Consider the following 16,948-nt stretch of genomic DNA (forward strand, 5'->3'; position numbering starts at 1 on the left):
ATATTCTAGAGGGGGAAAGGTAATAGTGATGCCACCTCTACCTCATGCATTTTATTCTGAGTACTTCTTTTTACTAGCCTTTACTAAAATCTTCCCAAGCCTTTACTTCCCCATCTGTCAAACTCATAGAATAAGTACTATTTTTGAAGATCAAACGAGAGAGGTAATAGAAAAGTATGTTGTAATTACACTATGCAAATGCTAATTATTTATTATTCATTCTGTCATTAAGCATCTATTGTGTGCAGGGCATGTTATTAGACACAGGATAGAACAGTGAAAAAAGACATTGTCCTTAACACTTGCAGAATTTGTGGTCTGGCAGAGAAGACAGATGTGAAACAAGTAATTAAAGTATGAGAATAGGAAAAGAGTCATTCCCATTAATTTTGCAGAATATTTGCAAAATATTATGAACCCTGTCATCTTTTTTTCTGTTGTTGAAAATAAAAATTAAAGAACTATTCTGTTTTCAAGTATAAGGTTTTGCATCCATGACAACCCTTAAAACTTGTGGTGGGAAGTTAAGATATTTAATCATTGATTTTTGTGAAGACTGGCTTATCTTTAGCAATGAGAAATTCCCCAAAGAAGAAACTATCCAATATTATTTCTTTAATTTGGGGGGTAGTAGCTGAACTAGAAAGTCAAAGATCATGAATTTATGGAGTACCTGGTCATCAATCTGTGGCCAAATATCAGTGAAAAATTTTGACTGATTAATCAATTAGCTATCCTGTCATTATTTCATCAGGCTGATGTGCTTCAGACAGACTGTTAAAAAAATATATTATTTGTTCATCAGTATGTAATTAACCTTTGACTAGATACAAATAGAGTAGAGCAATGGTATAGACAGTGCCAAAATAATTACATTTTCTTTTAGACCATAATAATAATTTTCTTCAGCATCTACTTTATCTTACCAAATACACTTTTCTTTGACAAAAATATCAGTAATTGCTCACATCTGAATGGGACTTTAATGTTTTCCAAATGTTTCCGTGTCTCTTATTTCACTTTATCTTCAGAATGATCCGGGAAGACAGTTAACATATTCTGCAAATATACTAAATAACAAACTAACCAGAAAGGCTTTGGAGGCTAAATCCAATTATAATCCAATCTAAAATAATCCTCAGATAGTAGAGGTATAAATATTTCTTTTTTCATTTAATATTAATTCTGTTTATGGCTTAACATGTATCCCCTCCAGATTCACTTTGGCTTAAGCAAACTGGTTTTATATATTTATATAAATACAAATATAGATAGATAGATAGATATGGTCTGTTACGGCTTTCTTTTTTTTTTCATTCTGAGGTCTCTCCATAGACTCTTCAGGACTCTTATTATATGTATTGAGGCTTTTGTCTCTGATTCTACCTGTCTTCCGATCTTTCTTTGTCAAAACATTTCAGAGTTAAAGTCATGATTTATGTAACTACCTTATCTAAATATTGTCTATATTTATGTTTAAGTCCTTTCCTTTATACATACGGGTATGAGACTATAATTCTTGAATGTTTGGATTAATTTGTTGAATTTTGCTACATTTTATCAAACGATTTTAAAAATGCTGGCCGGGCTTTGGCAAACTCCTACAATTCTGCCTAATGTAAAGGTTATATACCATAATGAGCCTCCTGTTTTCAACCTCTGCTTGACCTGATCTTGACCACAAGCTTATGCTCACACTTAGGGCTCTACAGCTCAACTAAATCCACTTCCTTCAAGGTTTGGCCTTCTCTTATTCCTAATCAGCACTCTACCTGTGTGCTTTGCAGTATTTCTAACAGTCCCAATTCTTTGCTAGCAACCATGTCCCATTTGCTGCTTTCAGTCTAGTGCTTGATACCAGTTTTTAAAGAAATTGAATATTAGGATACAATAATAATACAAACTATTGATTTAATTTAACCTTTCAATCAAAAATCACTTGAGCTTCAGGATTACCATTAGGAAAATCTCTTACCATTGTACAACATTTTAGATCAGGATGATGTAAAAAATTAGACTAAATTTGTATTGAGCATAGCTTGAGTTTGTTGGGGTTTTTTTTCTTACAATTTCTGTCATTTAAAAGGTGTAGGGGGAAAATTGGGTTTTTGAATTTTGGATGAAGACTAGCATATTTGTGTGCTGTTATCACTTAGGTATTATATAAATTATAATGTTAAAACGGTTTTATTTTCAATTTCCTCCTCTCTTCCAGTTTTTTTCCTTCCCCAAGTTGTTTGCTCTGTTAAGTGTGACTCCAATTAAATTCAGTTAACACAAATATAAGTAAGTTGTTGTAACAGGAATCAAATACCTTACCTCTGAAGTCCTTAATGTTCATTACCCATTGTTAGCTAGTGGCATCTTTAGTTTCTTCACTTGTCAATGGACCAGGAAGTCTAATTAGATGAACAACCAAAACACCACCAACTGTTGTTTGAATATAGAAACTGATATTCCATTCCATCAGTTTCAAACCTGTCATTTAAAGAGAGATTTTAAATGTATACATTTAATTTTGAGTGCATAGGAATATTGTTTTATTGGTTAATCCCCAGAATTATTTAAATCAACTATTTTGTATCAGTTAGATTATCAACTTGTAACTGCTCGGCAATTTTATCTAATACAGCATTTTGTTTCATGATATGGTTTATAATGAATGTCCATATAGAGTATTTAGTTGAGAAGGCATTTGTGATTTTTAAAATTCTGTAATTGAGGTGATGCTATTAAACACGCCAATTTTCATTTTCTGACTGAGAAAATTAACAGTGTGACTATGTTGGTGAGGTTGCTGGCAATAAATAATGAAATTAGGACCCCTGACCAGTTTTATATTATTCAAGCTATTTCATTTCACCTTCTTTGGTGTTTTTTACTCCCTGAAAATAGATTTTAGAGAAGACCATGGTAATTCTGTGTACTCAGTCTGTGCCAGGCTGTGGGCTATGCTCTGGGGATACAAAAAGCAAGATAATCCCTGCCCTTGAGAAACCTCAGTCTGGCAGAGGTGGCAAATAAGTAAACTAAAAATTACAATCCAGTGTGATAAGTACTATGTAAATACACACATACAAACACACATACAATACATACATGTATATACGGCTGTGGGAGCACAGAAATTGACACCTAACTTTTCCTATGCATATTTGTACTGAGTTGACGCTTAAAGATGAGTGAAATAATTAGCAAGGCAAAAAGGTTTTCTAGATGGAAGCAACAGTATATATTTAGTTAGCCATATGAAATTTCTATTTTTATAGGTCAAAATGATTAAATATTGATTATTAGGTTCAAACTAGTAAGAAGGGTGGTCACAGGTACCAGATTATAAAAGATTGTGTATTCTTGACTAAAAATACATATCCAGCCCTATTTCATATTATAAAAATTAATGAGCGAAACTTGTAGATGTGAGTCTCAAAATCAAGCTGACACAGCAGAGAGAGAAACTTTTTTTTTGGATAATATACGTTGGATTATTCATAATATGGGTTCCCATAAATAGTGTCATTAATAAAGAGCTATAATTAGCGGTATTGACACTAATGACAAGTTCAGTATTCCATAGAAATTAGTTTTCTAAATAACAGCTTGTTTTTTAAAGCAAACTTTTAACCTTTTCTTTTTGTACTTTAATCACTATACACCCATTTTTTTCTCAAATACAATATTCTAAACATAATTTAACCTTTTTATGAATGGTTCAGAGTTCTTGTAAGCATCAAGAACAAGCATTTGTTCTGTGCTTTAATACAGTGTTACAGTTTATTGTTATTGGGGTGTGAGGAACTATTTGACCCGACAGACTTGCCTTTGGATTGCTTAACTTTTATTCTTTTGATTTGTATGTTTCTGTCATTGATCACTTAAGGAGGCGTAATGAGTCTAATCTACTAAAGTATTTTACCTTCAGCTTTCTGGTTAAGAGACTGAGGGATGGAAAAAGAAGTGCTTGAGCTTTTATGTACACCTTTTTTGCTGTATTTCATTTAGTTTTGGGTTCATGGATAAAATGTGAATGGTTAATGTAAGTCCAAATAAGTAGAGGTGTTTGTAAGTTAAGATCTTTTAATGTTACCAATTTATTAAATTCATATTATTTCTATCTCTTGAGTATTGGTAATTATCACTAATTTATGTGTTAATATTTGGGGGTGACCCAAAGGAATTAATTGGACTCTCTCAATTTGGAACTTTTACATAGAATCTATCAGATTAATGCATCCAAAACAAAGACTGAACTGCTCATTCTGTGATAAGGAGTAGGATAGATCACCATTGATTTATCAGATTTAAATTTAGATGTGTACAAATGGCCTAGGTCAAAGGCAGTTAAGCCATTTCAACATTACATCTGCTTTCACTGGTTCCGTGTCCAACACAATGCCTTGCGATGCATTTTAGGTATCCATGATTCTTTGGTTGTTTGTGTTTTCCCCTATGGAGCTTTTCCTAGTTTCTAGAAAACTGCTTAACTTAGTTTCCAGGACAAAATTTTTACTTCCAAGTGAATAGAGTCAGTGAAATTTTATTCTGACTCCCCTTATACTTCTAATTGTTCAAATAATCAAAAAGAGCATGTGGGCTTCCCTGGTGGCACAGTGGTTGACAGTCCGCCTGCTGACGCAGGGGACACCGGTTCATGCCCCGGTCCGGGAAGATCCCACATGCCGCAGAGTGGCTGGGCCCGTGAGCCATGGCCACTGAGCCTGCGTGTCCGGAGCCTGTGATCTGCAACGGGAGAGGCCGCAACAGTGAGAGGCCCACGTACTGCAAAAAAAAAAAAAAAAAAAAAACAAAAAAGCATGTAACGTGTAAAAAATACCTTTGATAGGTAACCTGTAGTATATAAGCAGTCACAAGGCAAATGATAATGTAAAAAGTAACTTTGAAATATGCTATCCAGTTGTGGTGTTAAATTTTTATGTAAGTTTCAGGGTCTATATAAATGCTAAAATATAAAAGCTAATGTATAATGATTAAACATTTAAACAGCATATTTTGTTTATTCCTTGGTGTTCTTTTAAAGATGTCCAATTTTCATATCTTAATCTTCACTTGTGTTAAACAGTAAAAATTGTTAGTCTGAGGCTGGTAAGGTACATAAGTTGTTTCTTCCCCAGAGTGAAGTCACCCTGCTGAGAAATGAAGTGGCACAGCTGAAACAGCTTCTTCTGGCTCATAAAGATTGCCCTGTAACCGCCATGCAGAAGAAATCTGGCTATCATAGTGAGTAATGTTCCATTACCTATAGCCTTAGGCTACATCAGTGAAATACTGCCAGAGTGAACCAAGCTACCATTAAAAAAGTGGAGACTGCAGTTCTGATATTTAATGTTAAATATCAGAAGTTCTGCAAGTTTATTATGGAATGGGGGATATACTTAGAATCTAGAGTTTTAAAGTTTTCCTACTTCTAGCTTTTTTCTAGAGATTACTATAAATAAAATGGGTTGGTTAATAATTTAAAGTATAGTGTAAGTACTGATGATACTTTGTTTATATTCTCAGAGTAATACTTTTCTTGGACTGACATAGTCAAACACTACTTTTCTAGCCTCCGTTTAGTAATTTTTTTTGTCTTCACTTAATCTGTAGCACATCCTATTGTTCTTTCTTAGATATCAGCATTGTGCAATTTTATTGTTCTGAATCTTTAGATTGAGTCTTCTAGTTAGTCATAAAAATGCTAAAATAGAACAGTATTTAAATTATTTGCTTGTAAGTTTCCTTTTAAATATTTACCTTCAAAATGAGGTTCTTCTGTTTTCAGCATTTTAGAAGTTAATTGTGCTTTTCCTTCTTGTAATGTCCTTTTTTGATAAGGTGCACAATGTTGGAACCAGCTGTTACTCTTGAATAAATGGCCAATTCTGTCCATCGTACACAAATTTGTAACAAATAACAGAGCTGGGAATGCATTAGGCAACATTCATAATATATAACCCACAGCTTTCATTTTTATGATTTAGTGATATTTCAGGATATTTGTAAATGTGAAAATTGTTTCAACCATATGTATCCACTTCGTTTTAATTTGCCAGTGTCAGTAATTCAAAAGAAAGAAACATTTTGTATTGGATGCAAACAGTTCCTCAGGTGCTCACGATAAAACTTAATGGCCACCATCTTTACTTGTAGTCATTGTAAGCAGTTTCATCAGAATGGGCAATATTTTTTAATTTAAAAGATTCAGTAGATTGAGCAACTCTCTGTTGCCATATATATTTAGAACATTGATTTTTGTCAGTTTTGAGCAAATAAATCTCAGTCCTTTGATATCTAGTCATTTTGACAGGATTGTGAAACACATTGTGGAGTAAATTGAAACCGTATAGAAATATGTTTGGGGTTTGTATTAACAATGATTGCTGCAGGGATGAGGCCATTATGGCTCCCATCTGACTTAACAACATAATTTCCTTTAGAAGTTACTGAGTTCAGCATTATGCATACATGATTTTCTTAACAAGAGAGCTCTCTTGAATTTTGATAGTTCAGAAAGAAATATACAAGTGATACTATAAAATTAGAAGGAAAATTCACTCTTAAATTGCATTCAGTTTTAAATTATCTTCAATTTTTTAATCTTAGTTAATTTATTGGATAACCCCAACAGTTTTATCCCTGTTATCCAGGCAGTATATGCTCAGCAAATGCAAGCCAATTTTTTATTTTAAGCAATAAAGATATTTTTAAGTGTATATGTGTATGGTTTTATATGCTATATCCTCAAACTGACTGAAAATCTAGATTAATAAGTTTTTAGTGAAGGTATACGAGGTTGTGAAAATGTAAGAAATGAATAAGACATTTTTGGGTTTGGGAACAGTTCCTATCTTTTATCCTGTCCGGTTATCTAGATAATCATATTGACTGAGGTAAGTATAGTTCTTGCATAAAATTAGTTCTCTTCAGCTCTTGGGAGATAATTGGACTTTGTAGAAATTTCAAATTTTTTATTTTCAAATTTGAAGTCTTTGGGAAAAATCTGACTTCTCTGTTTTTAATAGTCAAGGTAAATACAAAGATTGTTTAAGTAAATGTTTAAATCTTGGAGAAAATGTGGAGAAATTCACAAATACCTAACACTATTCATCACATTGTAGCACATAGCAGTTGCTAATAGTGGTGAGCTATAATACTAGTTAACTCAAAACATTGTATATAGAAAACTAAGGTTTAGTAGAAACTAAGGAATCTTACAAAATCTTGCAGGTAAAGGTGACAGTATAAAGTCACACAGTCATAGGGTCTCTTTTTTAACACTGGGAAGTCCCACGTCCTAGGAAACCCCTCAGTCATGGGAAAACCGTGACAGTTGTTGACCTTAAGGGTCAAGTAGTATATAAAATGAGAATGAAAATATGAAAACATTTTTAATGTTTGGGTTCCTTGAAGAGTAAAACATAAGAGTAATCTTATTGCCATTAATTCATATTCTGTAGATCTCTGGGCATAATTAACATTGTATTATAGTTGTTGCTGTAATCCTAAATGGGAAGAAAAGCTTATTGGGCCCAAAATTGTGAGCTTATATTTTCATTAATGAAAATATGTATAAACATTGGTGGAACTTCAGAGAGAGTGAATTGTCAAACAGCTGATTTCTTTTAAGTAGGGCCAAAAATGACTCTGTGAGTGCAGTAAGATCTCTTGTATCTTTCTAGAGCTTGTGATTATATTAGTAATTTTTCTCCCCTTACCATCTAGAACTGGACATAGGTGCAGCTGTATCACATTATAAAGGTATTTTATACATAAAATTTATAATTACATAATTTATAAGTGAGTACCTGCTTCTTTGTACAGCCTAAAGATTTGTTTTACCAAATTCTGAAAGCCTGGAGGTAGATAAGCACTTGTCCCTTACAACTTAACTGTTTCATTTTGAGTCATCGCCTCCACAATATATTTACATTTCCTTATACCGCTCATCACAGATCAGCCTCTTTATTTCTGAAAGCTGTTATATCCCTAGAACGTAACATTGAAAGGGCATTTTGTTGTCATGTTGAATAGTGGTGAAATAGAGGGCTTTTTACTGTTCTCTCTAGTTAAACTGTCATTTGCCAGTGTTTTCTGTGAATGTATAACAATTGTATTGGCTATATAACTGAATTGTAAATATTTTATAACATTCATTATTGCTTGATCAGAACAGTATCCTTTCTGCTTTATATAATTTTAAAAAGGATTACTGATTGTGCTTTTTTTTTTTAACTGCATCTTGAGGTCAGATTTTTATCCAGTGGTGTAGTTTTGCATTTAAAGCAGAGTTATAGAGAGGGTGAGATTCTATCACATTAAAATTCTGTAAGAGCTACTATATTTCAGAAAACCCTCAAAATGAAGAATTTTATTTGAACTAGAGTTGTACTTGCCAGATTCCTCCCCCTCTATCTTCTACATTACAAATCATGGGGTAAGTCCTACTTCATGGGGTCCACAGTCTTTTAATAGTTGACTTTCAGAATGAGCACCTGGCCATCAGTAAGCAGGCCAGTATGTATTGTCAGATTTGATAGGAAGCCAGCTTATTATACTTCTAAACACTAAATAAAAATTATTTTAGAGTGTTCAGAAAGAAACAAAGCTAAACAGTACTGTTTAGGGATATATACCTATTTGGTAAAACTTCAAAGAAAAAACAAGGGAATGGTAAAAGAAATACTTATCAGAATGGTGATTGCCTTTGGTGAAGAGAGGAGCCTCCAAGAAGCACGAGTGTTACTAGCAATTTTCTCTTTAAGTTGAGGGCTGGGTTCACAGGTGTTCATGCTATCATTGTGTCTCATAACTTGCGTACACTATAATTATTTGTGTGTGTTGTACTTATCAGATTTTTCACTAAATGAAATTATTGGATTAATAAGAAAGTTGAAGATTTGTTATTAAAGCCTAAACAATGGTAGATATATTTTCATTAATATTTAGAATGCCCTTTCCTGAATATCTTTTCAATTACAGTATCTTGAGTTTTATATGGATTTTTATTTGAATCTCAATTAATTCATGCAACTATAACAGCTGGTAGCATTTAGATTCTAAATATTGCTTATTCTCAAGTGTATGCATCATTAGAATCAGGTGTTATAATCATCCATTGCTGCCTTAGATGGAAAGTCAGCCAGAATAAAAATAGTTCTGCAGAGGGAATTATTTGAAGATATAATTTGTATGTTAGCATTCATTTTGTTTATGCATATGGTTATAAATTTTTTAATCTTTTAATAAGAATGGCGTGTAGGCAAACAGACTGGTTTTGTTAAATGTGTTGCTGGGGTAAGTGTTTGATTATATCTATAAGAGACCTATCTCCCAAATTCCCACCCAATTTTCTTCCTTAACACTATTTAGCAAATAATTCTTCAGCTCTCTTTTATGTGGCACTGGGCATTGAGGTGTTTCCATGTGCATGCTTGTGCCTTGTTTAGCCTGTACAGACAAAATTGCCTACTTCATGACTTCTAGCCACCTTTCAGTTACTCAATTCCAGTCATACCAACTTCTCTAAACTGATTCTGTAAAATGCCATCTAACTTTTTATTCTGTGCATTGACTCAACCTGATAAATTCTTACAACTATTTTAAGAAACTGAGTAGTTTCCTTTTTTCCACTCAGCTGCTGATAAAGATGATAGTTCAGAAGACCTGTCAGTGCCGAGTAGTCCACATACTGAAGCTATACAGCATAGTTCTGTCAGCACATCCAATGGAGTCAGTTCAACTTCCAAGGCAGAAGCTGTAGCCACTTCAGTCCTCACGCAGATGGCGGACCAGAGTTCAGAGCCTGCGCTTTCACAGATTGTCATGGCTCCTTCCTCCCAGTCACAGCCCTCAGGAAGTTGATTAAAAACCTCAGTGCAGCAGTTTTAGATACTCATTAGTGACTTCAAAGGGAAATCAAGGAAAGACCAATTTCCATTTATGCGAAGTCTGTGGTTGTAAATTTTTTTTTTTACTTGAAATTAAATTTGGCTCTAAAGTTGGTGTAGCAGCAGTTGATGATCAGACTGAACAACAACAGTTTTTAGTCTCTGGAAAAAGACTGATTTTGCTTTTTTTATAAATATTGTTAGATTTATTCATTTTTCTGTGCTCAATGTGTAAATTGTATTATAATTCATTGTGGTTTATTTCACTTTTAATTTTGTGGTGTTTTAATAAATGGGGGTGTTACTGAATCTCTCTTCCCACTTCCATTTCTTTTGACCACCTCTTAACCCTCAACTGTGATGGTAGTATTGTTATATCATTTATACCAAAGTTCTGCATAGTCCCTATTGACTTTGTAGTGTTAACAAGGTCATAAAGCACTAGCAAGAAAAATATAGAAATTTGCTTTTAATCTTTTTGCCTTTTATTTTGCACATTATGCAAAAGGAAGAACATTATCGAACACTTTTTAAGTGAGTGAAACATGGTAAAAGACATACAGTGCTTTTATGCACACTTAAACTAAATGAAGATCAGTAACAGTGCGTTTCCTTTTTTTTTAAGATTTTAAGTAGGCATGAATTTTGGAATCCTTTATCATTTCAAAAATGACTTTTTTAAGGCTTAAATTCAGTATTTTAAACCCTATGTTTTGAGACTAACAAAATATGAAATTATATGATGTACAATACAGGGTTATCAGATATCTAATAATTTTTTGAAATTAGTTTTTTGTTTTGTTTTGTTTTGTTTTGTTTTGCAGATTTCAGGTTTCAAACTGAGAAGTTTATGCATAATCAAGTAAGGTATGGTTGCCAGAAAAGCCTAAAAATTACTACTTAGAAAATTTAAGACTGTTTACCCCCATTGTCTTGTACTTGCAAGTTAACTTGTACTTATTCTTGTGAAAGCACTGTCATCTTTTAGTAGCAAATTTTGATAACGTTTCTCGTGGGAAAAAAATCAGTATCTATCTTTAGAACAATGTAATTATAATATGGGAAACGAGTGAGTGAGAGAGAGAGTGTGTGTGTGTGTGTGTGGCGTGTGTGTGCGCGTGTGTGTGTGTCTTTCAATAGTTCATGCCAGCAATCTTTGCTTGAATGTTTAACGATGCCTTCAGTGTGATGCTGGCCAATAGATGATTGCAATTTAAGATGTCATTACTGTGCAGGCTTGGATAACTAACATTCCATGATGTAGTTTGTTTCTGATGAGATGATTGTAGGTACACTTTTCTCATTATCCAGTCATCTGTGGGATACTGAGTTTTCTAATGTGCCATTATCTATTTTTATTCTGCAGTTATGTTCAAAATACAGTACAATATTTTAAAATAGACAAAATTGTTAAAAAATAAAAATGTAGTAGACGTGTGTAAGAAAACTTTGTAAAATAGTTATGAGTCCTCCCCAGTAGCAACTTCTGGCATTCGAGCAGGATCCATTATGTAAATATCTGTCATGCATTTATAATAAGTTGTGTAGTTTGTTCTGCATCCATACTACACTGTTTGCTAAAGTCTCAGTGCCATCTCCTAATGAGACTGACATTTTAAAAACCGGTATGGAATATCCTTGGTAATTCAAGGAAATATTCCACTTGCCTAAGTTCCAAACTGGGAAACGTTCAGATTATACAAATGACATTTCAGGACTTTTAATTATGAAGATAATAGGAATTTTATTGTTTGGCTTATTAAAAATACCATTTTGGGTTGATAATCCTACTTCTAAAATTTTTTTATTTTTAACTGATTTTATAATTTTCCAGTAATCAATTTCTAATCATGATTTTGCCATAGTTATGCTAAGGAGTTGATCTCAAAGGCACAAAATATGAAAATATATCTCAAAGGCTGTTTTTTATTGTAGTTTGGATGGATTAGGAAAAGCCTCTGTTTTTCACTCTCCTGGGTCATTCAGTGCATTTTCCTTAAATTTTATTATTTATGCAAGTTAAAAGTTCTTTGGTAACAGGAATTCTTGCAACTGTAAAATAAAACTACATAGATGTAAGAAGTTATGTAAACAGTTAATGAGCTTATTACCAAGGTTAGCAAAACTTTCATTGTAAATCAGTCTGTACTCAGCAAATAAAAGTCATTATTAGTTGTATAAACACAAATTCCATTTTGACTTTCAGGATGTCACACTACTTCTGTACCTAGCATTTTGAGTTCTTATATTTGCAATGTTACCCAAACTGTACTATTTTCTTTTATGTGCAGTTTGCATGAGTAAACCATCAGAGAATAAATTTTATCTTTAAATTATGTTCATAATTTGCTTGTTCTTACCTATCCTTCATAAGGTAACATCACCTGATAATGATGTTTTTCTCCTTCAGGGTGTTTATTACCTGAGAAGAACCTGATATTCTTTTTATTTCTGTGATAAAATTCATTCCTTCTCAAAGAAGACCTTTCAGCTGCAAGGGTGTTCAGGCCTCTTTCCTCTTCTCTGAATTCACTTTAAGCCTCGTTCATACAAAATGAACCTTTAATCTATGTCTCCAGCCCAGAATATTGCCTGAGCCACACACGGATGCACCAGCCTTCGGTTTATCTTAGTGACTGCCTGACAAAACATAGAGTATCTTCAATACTGAACTCTAATCTTCTCTCACCCTACCTTCAAACACACTGCTCCCATAATGTTTCATAAATCAGTTGATTACAACTCTGTCCTTCCAGTTGCTTAAATCAGAACCACCTTGATTCCTCTCTTTTCTCACAACCCGCGTCCAAGACATCGGGAAATACTGTTTGCTTTACCTTCAGAGTAATACAGAATTCAGCCACTCCTCACCATTTCCAGGGCTGTCACCCTGATCTGTGCCCTCATCGTTCCTCACCCAGATCCGTCTCCTTTCTCCACCCTGCCTACTACAGCCCATCCTCAACACAGCAGCTAGAGTGAAGCTTTTCAAACACGTATCAGGTTATGGCACTCCTCTGCTCCAAATTCTAGAATGGCTCCTCATTGCATTCAGAGCTGGAGTCATTACAGTGGCCTACAAGATGATCTGTTCCCCCATCCACATCTCTGACCTCATCTATCAATCACGTTGTTTTATTCAGTGAATATTTGAGCACTACTAAGTGTCAGTTTTTGTTCTAGGCACTTGGAATACACCAATAGCCAAAAGACAAAAACCCCTGCCTTTGTGAATCTTACATTCTAAGTGGGGAAGGGGGGGGTGCTGGGAAACACAATTAACACAGTAAATAAGTACATCTTACTATGTTAGAAACGATAAGAAGTGCTAAGTAAAGAAACAGACATACCAGTTGTGGAGAGCACTGGAGTGATGTTTCAGTCTTCTCTCTCAGATAGATAGAACCAAACTGAAAAGATGTAAAGAATCACATGGTTATTTTTTATTTTAAGGTATACATTTCAACAAATGTGCTTAATCTAACTTACATGATATTAGATAAAAGATTTCACGAAGACAAACTGATGTGTTTCTGTAACAAAGTTTGACTAATGATACACTGAAAGACCACATCTGCTTTGACTTATTGCAGAGGACAGGAAAGATAAACTCTTGTCTATGGCATGTACTTACCGTTAAGTGTAGTTTTGCTAATTCTCCATCTCTGAAACTATAGAGTTTGATGCTTGACATTAATAATTTATTTGTGAGACTAATTATGGGAGAATCCTATTAACTGCTGGGACTTCATCTTATAAAAATATACACATGTACAATCACACAGACAGACACACACAAAATACCTAAAGAACACAGAGTTATCAAAGCAATTCTAAAATAAAGACATTTAGAAGAAAATTTTAATCTGACATTTCTAAATAGATTACCTTGACCACAAGATAATACTTTTGAAGCAATTAAAATTTTATTACCATTTTATGTCTGATATAATTATGAAAAATCATTTCTTTAAACTATCAATAAATACAAATAAATTTTTTCTGTAATTCTCATACTTTTTTTTTAAGTGCAGGTCTTTCTGGCTATGTGTAACTGTAGATTGAGATGGGTTTTCACTGAAGCAAAGTATTAAGATCCTTCTGTGTGGAAAAAAAAATCATAAAATGTAGAATAAAGATTTTTCTGGAGAAATAAATAGCCCTACCATTTAAGTAAATGGTGAGTTGCCAATTATACATTGCCATAGAAAAAGTACAATCAGTGAAAATGTTTCTAAAACTAAAGGATTTATTAGTTCTGAAATAACCAAGGCCATGTGACATTGGAACTTACAAGAAAAACTATGCATAGTTCCATTCTACTGTAGCAATCCGAAGCACCAAATGTTAATTGTAAAATTATCAAATATGTCACAGTACTCAAACTAGGAGGATTCTGTTACTCAACAATGGGCCAGTGAGTTGTATCTTTTTCCTCAAATGCACATGCAAATTTTTCCAGTGGCTTTATGAGAAGAGAATGTCATTAGTACACTCTTGTCATGGTCACAGTGCCTTCCTTGCCTCATTTTGCATTAGATTTTACATTTAAATAATTCATTGAGCTAGAATTTTTTGAACCATGGTTTTATCATGTGTTACCTCAATTATTTGAGAAAGTATTTCTCATTATGAATTTCATTTTTAACTATCAGTTAAGTAAAATAAAGGTAGGTTTACTTTATTCACTTAGTTTTACAGTAGATTTTGCTTTCTATGAAAGTAGACAGGAGAGAATGTTCCCTCAAAAGAGCTCTTTTAAAATTATTTTTGCTTTAATAATTTTTTAAAAGCATGTAAATTAAATGCTATTTTCTATAACTTGACACAAAAAATATTTAATAGCATTTACTTAGCAGAATTTAAGATGAAAGAGTTGTCTATAATGAGCTTCTCATAACTGGGAAGAAATGCATTATGTGATGTTTGAGGAAATGAGAAAATCTGTGAATACCATTATCCTCAAAAATAAACCCTTTTGCACAATACAGTATTAAATGGATAATCAATTTTGTTTATTTTTTTCTCAACAATAACTTTTTTTTATCTCTGTGTAATTAAACATGTAGCTAAGCCTCTATTTTGGGGAGGTGTGCTTGTTAAAATTCTTTGTTATAGGGTCTAATAACATCAGTGAAAAATAAAATGAGTTAGGTAATACAACTATCCTAGCATAATTAATTTGAACATTTAAAAATTATTCAACAAATAATTATTGACTTTCCCCAGTTATTAAATTTTTAGAAAAATACTTCCAACATTACATCTTAATTTATTTGACTCAGCTAATGTTTTCTGAGGTAATTGACTTCCAGCACTGTGAGGCAATCTGCTAAATTATGAACAATCATGTTAATATAGCCTACGTTAACATATTGCAAGCAAAGATCTTCAGATCTTTTTCATGACACTGAAGACCAATTCAAATAAAACTGATCGCAGTTCTTTTCTATGGACTAGAGTTTGTGACAAGGTAACACTAGATAACAATTTTGAAAATAAGATTTGCTTCCACTGTCATTTTCATTAATGTGTCCTATTTATCTGTAGAAGCTGTTATAAGTGCCTCAAAAGTAGTGAGCTATTGAAAATATTATTGATCTATAATTTAAGAACTTGCATAAAAGGTAATTGTTGCTGTAACTAGTAGTACATAAAATTATGTATAATTTTAAATTATTTATAATTTAAAAATACTTTAATCTCATGCTTAAAGTTTTCCCCCAATTTTTTATCAGAATTCCTAACATAAAAGAATTAATTTAGGTGTCTCTTGCTGGTGAAAGTACTTAGGAGTATTGGCCCACTAAAATGACAGGCCATGGATGAGAATTTGGTTAGTAAGTACATAGTAAGCACCTACTTTGTGCTGAGGTGTTGGACTGTAGGGACCACAGTAAAAATAAAAAGACCAGGATCTTACCCTCAAGTAGGATTCATTTGGAAAGACAAAATACTTGTTACACCTGTGACAGGAAATAATCACAATCTACAACTTCTGAAACAGGTTTTATAAGTTCACCAAAGGAGACAAACCACATATTTGAACTTCACCTTAAATTATGAATGAGATTGGGATAGAAAGGAAACAAAGGTAAAGACGAAAGATTAGTAAACAAATGTATTACGTTCATAAGACAGTGGAAAGACGGGAAGAAGAGGGTTAGGAATGAGAAAAATTGCATAGCTAGAATAGGGCTAGATTATACAGGGTCCTAAAAGTTGATTTAGACTAGGAAACGGGAAACTACTGACTTTCACAAGAGGGACATGAGAGTGGCTTTAAAAATGTGCAGCAGGGCTTCCCTGGTGGCGCAGTGGTTGAGAGTCCACCTGCCGATGCAGGGGACACGGGTTCGTGCCCCGGTCCAGGAAGATCCCACATGCCGCGGAGTGGCTGGGCCCATGAGCCATGGCTGCTGAGCCTGGGCGTCCGGAGCCTGTGCTCTGCAACGGGAGAGGCCACAACAGTGAGAGGCCCGCGTACTGTGCAAAAAAAAAAAAAAAAAAGTGCAACAATAGGAAGGCTGGCCCACATGGAAACCAGCCTACAAATTGCACTAATCCAAGCATGAGTTGTAACCAGCACTAAGGAAGGAGAGCCAATTAGGAGCAAAAGGAATAGGTGGAAGGAATGTCTTTTAAAAAATATCTGTAGAATTTATAGACTAGTAAGGAAGATGATGAAAAGCAAAAAGGTCAGAAGACTCCATTTTTCAGGCTTGACAGACTGGGGAATAGTGGTTATCACTTGTAAGAACAAGGAAGCTGGGAAAGGAAGCCAGTTTGGGAAGGAAAGATGATCCATATTTCGAAGATAAATGCAAATGTCCAAGAAGCACATAAAAATGTAATAACAGCCTCTATTGAGTATGTATTATTTACTAAGTTGCCTGCATTTATTTAATCATCATCACAACCTATGATAGTAGCATTGTTTTAGTAAGAAGAAAGAAATGATGAAAGATTTAGAAGTTGGTCATTAAAGTCATGAGACTGAATTATTTGAAAGGAGATGTAATGGGAGACAGGCAGAAAATCACGTCTTGAATCATACCAAA

The 16,948-nt window shown here is 33.6% G+C and overlaps 1 protein-coding gene and 1 long non-coding RNA gene across 5 annotated transcripts in view; one reads left to right on the forward strand and one right to left on the reverse strand.

Moving 5' to 3' along the window:
• ATF2 (activating transcription factor 2) overlaps positions 1 to 10,196 on the forward strand; it is an 83,350-nt gene extending 73,154 nt beyond the window's left edge. For 2 of the 3 annotated variants that reach the window (XM_060016552.1, XM_060016550.1), the window contains 3 exons: positions 5,133 to 5,238; positions 7,723 to 7,758; positions 9,635 to 10,196. In XM_060016552.1, coding sequence (XP_059872535.1) covers positions 5,133 to 5,238; positions 7,723 to 7,758; positions 9,635 to 9,861 — 369 coding nt within the window. In that variant the 3' untranslated portion in view covers positions 9,862 to 10,196. The remainder of the gene's footprint in view (positions 1 to 5,132; positions 5,239 to 7,722; positions 7,759 to 9,634) is intronic. The other variant, XM_060016551.1, reaches the window with a different exon arrangement.
• Positions 1 to 16,948, reverse strand: part of LOC132428543 (uncharacterized) — a 79,275-nt gene that overhangs the window by 28,321 nt on the left and 34,006 nt on the right. For both annotated transcript variants that reach the window (XR_009520148.1, XR_009520147.1), the window contains exons 3-4: positions 13,238 to 13,297; positions 2,320 to 2,478 (exon numbers count right to left, since the gene is read on the reverse strand). This is a non-coding gene — a long non-coding RNA (uncharacterized lncRNA). The remainder of the gene's footprint in view (positions 1 to 2,319; positions 2,479 to 13,237; positions 13,298 to 16,948) is intronic.

The sequence above is a fragment of the Delphinus delphis genome, chromosome 7 (assembly GCF_949987515.2).
Source record: "Delphinus delphis chromosome 7, mDelDel1.2, whole genome shotgun sequence".
Lineage (NCBI taxonomy): Eukaryota > Metazoa > Chordata > Mammalia > Artiodactyla > Delphinidae > Delphinus > Delphinus delphis.